This window comes from Vairimorpha ceranae (genome assembly GCF_000988165.1).
Source record: "Vairimorpha ceranae strain PA08 1199 chromosome Unknown NODE_164, whole genome shotgun sequence".
Lineage (NCBI taxonomy): Eukaryota > Fungi > Microsporidia > Nosematidae > Vairimorpha > Vairimorpha ceranae.
Window position 1 is genome coordinate 1 of NW_020169459.1, and position 5,821 is coordinate 5,821.

Sequence of the window (5,821 nt, forward strand, 5' to 3'; positions counted from 1 at the left end):
TGGTTATAGATAACTTATGAGAAAATTAATTTAATATATTTCTATATGTATTCAAATACTAGCGGTCCATAGATTTTTTATTACAAAATCTTTTATTGGGTACTTCTTTAAAGAGGTTTGTTAAATAAAAATCTATGGAGAGCTGGTTATAGATAACTTATGAGAAAATTAATTTAATAAATTTCTGTTTATTCATATATATATTTATATTTCTGGTGTGTATGTAACATGTGTCGCATTTGTTCAGTTTGAGTAATTGTCTTGTCACAACTATGTCTAGATCTAGATAGTAAAACGTTTACTAAAATAAATACGCTGAACAAAAAATGTTTCTATTATAATAATAAAGAAATTTATATCCTCGAAATAACGTGTATTTATATTTTAACTTATTGTAGAAGGAACAAATTATTTGCTCTTTTGTGTATACATTATTTTTACATAGAATAAGGGTTAAAAAATTATTTTAAAAAGCTACACCGCCTACACCGTCTTTAAAAAAGGCCTATACAATGTTCTAAAATTAAATAAATAACCTTTTAAAAATTTAACGTTGATCATTTTTTTTCAAATATTTCTCTTAATTTTAATAGTCTATTGTTAAATGATTTAAATCTTCTGTCAATGCGAAATAGATACCTGTTAACTTTATAAAAATTACAACCAAAAAAACTACAAAAAACGCTATCACCAACACGATGTAAATTGTTACAAATCAATTTAAAAACTAAAAGTTCTTGAGACACACCTGTATACATGCTAAATTTAATAAATGCTAGATTAAATGAATTTAAAAATTCTTTCTTATTTTTAGCTTTTCTCGTATTAACTTTTATTGCACTTATCGTATCTAAAAAACTTAAAAGATTTCTTAGAGCAAGAATTGACTTTTGTTTCAAATCATTAGAAAGATTAGATATTTCTAGTTTCTTAATAAATTGCGGCATTTGATCTTTAATTTTAAGTCTAAAAAACCTTCTAAAGTTCTTTTCAGTGTTCTTGTATTTATCAAAAAGTTCGCGCTCGCTAGCTGTAAATTGACTTTTTAGAGTTGCTTTCTTAGTTTTTCTTTTTCTTTTAGATTTTAATGTAATTTCATTACCATTTATTTGAATACTAGATACTTTGTTAGTTTTAAATTTTTTTCTTTTATCTTTTACGTTGTTATCATTTTGGTAAGCATTATTAAAAGAAAAATTACTTTCAGTGTTATTAATCGTGGACGAAACACCAACATTAAATGAAGCATCTGTTTGAACAGCACTTGGTTCATTTATATCATTATTGGTCACTAATTGGTTAGGTTGATAATTTAATAAAACCAAATCATTATAATTTTTCTGTAAAAAGGTGTTATTTTTTGAATTACCATATTGCTCTTGTAATAAATCATTTTGATTTTTTTGTGATAATAAATTATTATCATCATTCCAAAATCTATTCAAGTAAGAATGTTCTGATGTATCAGTTCTACTACTGGTTGAAGTTTTGAGACATTTTGTGTCATTTCTTGACTCTTCTGACGCACAATATTGTTCTTTAGATACATTAGTAATAGATGTACTTCTTGTGCAACTGTGTGTCATCAAATCATTTGATGCAGCTGTTGAGGAAGAAAAATTAAATAAATCAAAATCAACATTTTTATATCGTCTATTTAAATCATTACCTGTACAATCTGTTAATAAATTAGAGCTAAATTGATTATCATTCATACATTCATCTTCTGTTTTAGTCGATTGTTGAGTCTTTTGTTGTATATCTTCTTTTTCACATAATTCTTTACTATCAAAAACTCCTAAAAAATCTATGGTATTCTCTAAATCTACTGACCTAATTAAAATCTAATATTGTAGTTGAACAAAAAACTATTTGAAACCAAAATAACATTTAACGGTTAAAATAATTTTAAAATTTATCTGCTTTACAATTAAAATATCATTTTAAATTAATGCAGATATGATAGAATGAATTAGATATGTAACACTTAACTATGATCAAAATATATAAATTAAACTTTTTAAAAATTGATCTTGATTAATTAAAAATTCTGAGTAAAATATTTTACAATGAAAAAAATAATGATAGAAATGTGAAATATGATCAAATTAATAACAGACAAATTTAATAGTATCGAAACCCAAGTTAAAACGTTATTGTTTTAAACATAACTTTGTACAGATTGAGTTCTTCAAAAAATCATTTTTCTCAACTACTTTACGCTTTTTATTTTTCTTAATTAGATAAAATAATTTAATTTTAAGCACTTAGCTGTTTAATTCTACATTTAGAAAATAAAGACTTTATCAGAATTTAGCAGACTTAAAAACGCCTTCATCTTTTTACTACCATCTTTAAGCTCAATGTATTCTTGCCTTCTATAATCAAAAAAAATGTTTTTCAAGTTTCCTTTAATACTATTCAGTAAATGTATGCTTCTATCGTGGTTGAAATATTATATGTCGTTTTTTGTGGCTTTTACGATATATGTTACCACGCCATTGCATATGGTATAATATTAGATTTGAAGTCATTTATTTGAATAGGTTCATTGATTAGTACATCATGTTTTCTAAGTTTTTTTGTTTCTACTCTTTATAGATTATTAATAAATGTTATTCTTATTTCAATAGTTAGTATCTCTTTCATTTTTTCTATATTGCTACTAAATAGAGTGTATATTTTTTATCATGCTTTGATTGTAGTGTCGAATCTTATTTTTTTATATCTGTTAGTACTATCTCCTGCACTAAGTTGTTTCTTAATTTTTTTCTTGATTTAACTCCGCACTTATTACACAATAGTATATGTGTGTACTTTAAACCTCATTATGCTTTATTGTGCATTCATTATCAAGCATTTTCTCACACTTAGATGCTATATAATAAATACTTTTCCTTACTATTTACAATAAGAATCTAAGTTTTTCCCAATAATATGATTTTATCTTGTGGTATCAAAGTAATACTTCTATTTTTAATGGCATATCTTCTTGATATAACCATATTATTACAATCAAAACTTAAAAAAAATAATATATTAATAAATTTTTTTAAATAATAATTTTTGTACGATGGTAATAAATAAAATTTAAAAGATTGGTAAGTAAACTTCATTGTCAAATATCACCGGATTATAAATTTTTTATCACAAATTTACTTATTTAAAGAATTTTGTCAAATAAAACAATCTAAGAACCGACGGTTTTAGATGACTTATGAGAAAATAATTTTTCAAATTTGATGGTAAATTTCTGTGCATTCAAATATTACCAATCCATAGTTTTTTATTTGAGAAAAAAAAATTCATTGCAAATACTATTTTTAAACAAAAAATCTATATACTGGTGATTTTAAAAGACTTTTTAAAATTAATTGAAAATTTTAGTAGAAGTTAATTAAAACAATTTTACTTTTATTAATATTATATGTTAAGCATGAACCATATTTCAAAGGCATTTAGAAAATTTAATTTTCCACTTTTCTGGTTAAACCTAGCTCAGTAAATCGCACATTAAATTAAAATTAATACAACTTGAAAGTTTATTTAAATAAACAAGTTTATCTATTTAAATAAGAGCGTATATTTACATTCAAAATATATGCTCTTTTATCTGTACATTTTTCAACAAAGAAAAGATTAACAAAATTATTTTAAAGGCTACATCGCCTACATCATATTATCTTTTGTCAATACATTTTTAGCAAAAAAATATTTATCATTTTTACCAAAATATATTTACCATTTTACTGAAAAATATTTACCATTTTTAATAAAAATATTTATCATTTTTACTAAAAAATATTTACCTTTAGAGCTCAGTCTGTACAAAGTTATATCTAAAACTAATATCGTTCTGACTTAAATTCCAATACTATAAAATTTAATCTCTATTTTACATTTCTGTCAATTTTTTTTACTGTAAAATATTTCGCGCAAAATTTTTCTTTATCATTATAAATTTTTAAAAAAATTAATTTATATTTTTTGACCATGGTTAGGTGTGATATATTGAATCCATTCTATCATACAAACAATTAAATACTAAATGATATTTTAATTAAAAGGCATTTATGTTAAAAATATTTTTACACCCAAATGTAATTTTGGATACAGACATTTTTTTGTTCAAATCAAGTATTGGGTTTAAGAACAGATACATCAGAAACTTCAAAAGCAGTTGAAAATATTGGAATATGTGAAAAGGAAGATATACAACAAAGAGGTCAAAAACCGACCCAAATAATAGAAGGTAAAAATTTAGACGGAAATCAATCTAGTTCTATTTTATTCAATTATTTGAAATATTGCGCAGACAAAGATTTAAATAGCAGACATAAAAATGTTGATTGTGATTTGTATAATTTTTCATCTTTAATAACTAAAAAGAACAATTCTATCCCATATAGTTTAACAAGAAGTACAGTTACTAATCATGTATCTAAAAAACAATATTGTACTTTTAAACAATCAAGAATTGATATAACACGTCTTAAAATTTTAAAAAGTAATGAAAATGATACGGCTAAACATTCTTACATTTATACATCTTGTAGTGATAATATTAATTTATTATTACATTCAACTGAAAATTGTTTATTATAGAGGCAATATATTAATTCAGATAACAACACTTTTTTACAGACAAATGATAATGCTACTGTTTTATTAGACCATCAAAATTACCACGAAAAGACTAACAGTATTAATAAACCAAATAATGCTCGATTTAATGCACCATCTAGTGTTAATGATTCATTGATTTAAAAACCAGGAAATAGTAAATCTTCCATTAATGCTAATAGGAATAATATTAACGTAAGAGTTAAAAAGAAAAAATCAAAAATAAAAAACATTAAAAATGAACAAAAATGCGGTAATAAAAGCAAGCAGAGAAAGGTATCTTGGGTTGATATTTTTGCAGCTAACAAGCGCCAACTTTATAAAAACTACAAGCGATCTGAAATGAGCTTTAGAAATTTTTATAAAATTAAATTTAAAAATCGAATGCCGCAATTTATTAAGAAACTTGAAAGATCTAATATTTCAAACGACTTAAAAGAAAAATTAATTCTTGCTTTAAGAAACATTTTAAGTTTTTTAGATACGATAAGTGCAATTAGATTTGATACGAGGAAAACTAAAAATAAGAAAGATTTTTAAAATTTATTAAATCTAGCATGTAATCAATTTAGTGGGTATGCAGGCGTGTTTCAAAAAGTTTTAATTTTTAGGTCAATTTGTAAAACTTTACATAAGGCTAATGATAGTGTCTATTGTTGTATGTCTTGTTGTGATTTTTATAAAGTTAATAGGTTTCTATTTCGCATTGACAATAGATTAACTTCAATTTACATGTAATTATTTAAATTAAAAGAAATAATTGAAAAAAAAGATGATCAAGATTAAAGTTTTTACAAGGTTATTTATATTATATTATATCATAATTTGAGAGGTGTCCTTGTGGACGTAAACCAATTCTTAAGTAATGCTCTATTAAGCTTTTATTGTACAACTTTGATTTGTTATTCTTATTTATGTCATTAAAAGTTATTTTTGTTATTCTTAAAATTCATGTCTTTTTTCAAAATTTTTATTTATGATAAATTATTTTGAAATTTAAATTAAAATAATAAATGTTATGAAATACATATAGTTTGCTCATTGCGCTTATTTTTTTAAATATTTTATTCGTTTTTAGTAAAGTTTACAATAAAAAAATGCTTTAAATATCTAAAAAAATCTATAATGCATATAAGCATAAATTATATTTTAATAATTAAAAACCGCAAAGGGCTTAACCCGTGAGCCAATCTTAATA

At 23.2% G+C, this 5,821-nt stretch overlaps 2 protein-coding genes across 2 annotated transcripts; one reads left to right on the forward strand and one right to left on the reverse strand.

Annotated features, from left to right (window-relative positions):
- Window positions 1–557: 557 nt before the first annotated feature.
- On the reverse strand, window positions 558–1,715 carry AAJ76_1640001715 (hypothetical protein; the record flags this gene model as incomplete). Its single annotated transcript, XM_024474187.1, has 1 exon — window positions 558–1,715. One exon carries the CDS (start codon window positions 1,713–1,715, stop codon window positions 558–560), a length of 1,158 nt encoding a protein of 385 aa, XP_024329692.1.
- Window positions 1,716–4,965: 3,250 nt separating this feature from the next.
- Window positions 4,966–5,163, forward strand: AAJ76_1640004966 (hypothetical protein; the record flags this gene model as incomplete). The annotated part of the gene is made up of 1 exon (XM_024474188.1): window positions 4,966–5,163. The coding sequence occupies one exon, from the start codon at window positions 4,966–4,968 to the stop codon at window positions 5,161–5,163; it is 198 nt and encodes a 65-aa protein (XP_024329693.1).
- Window positions 5,164–5,821: the final 658 nt, after the last annotated feature.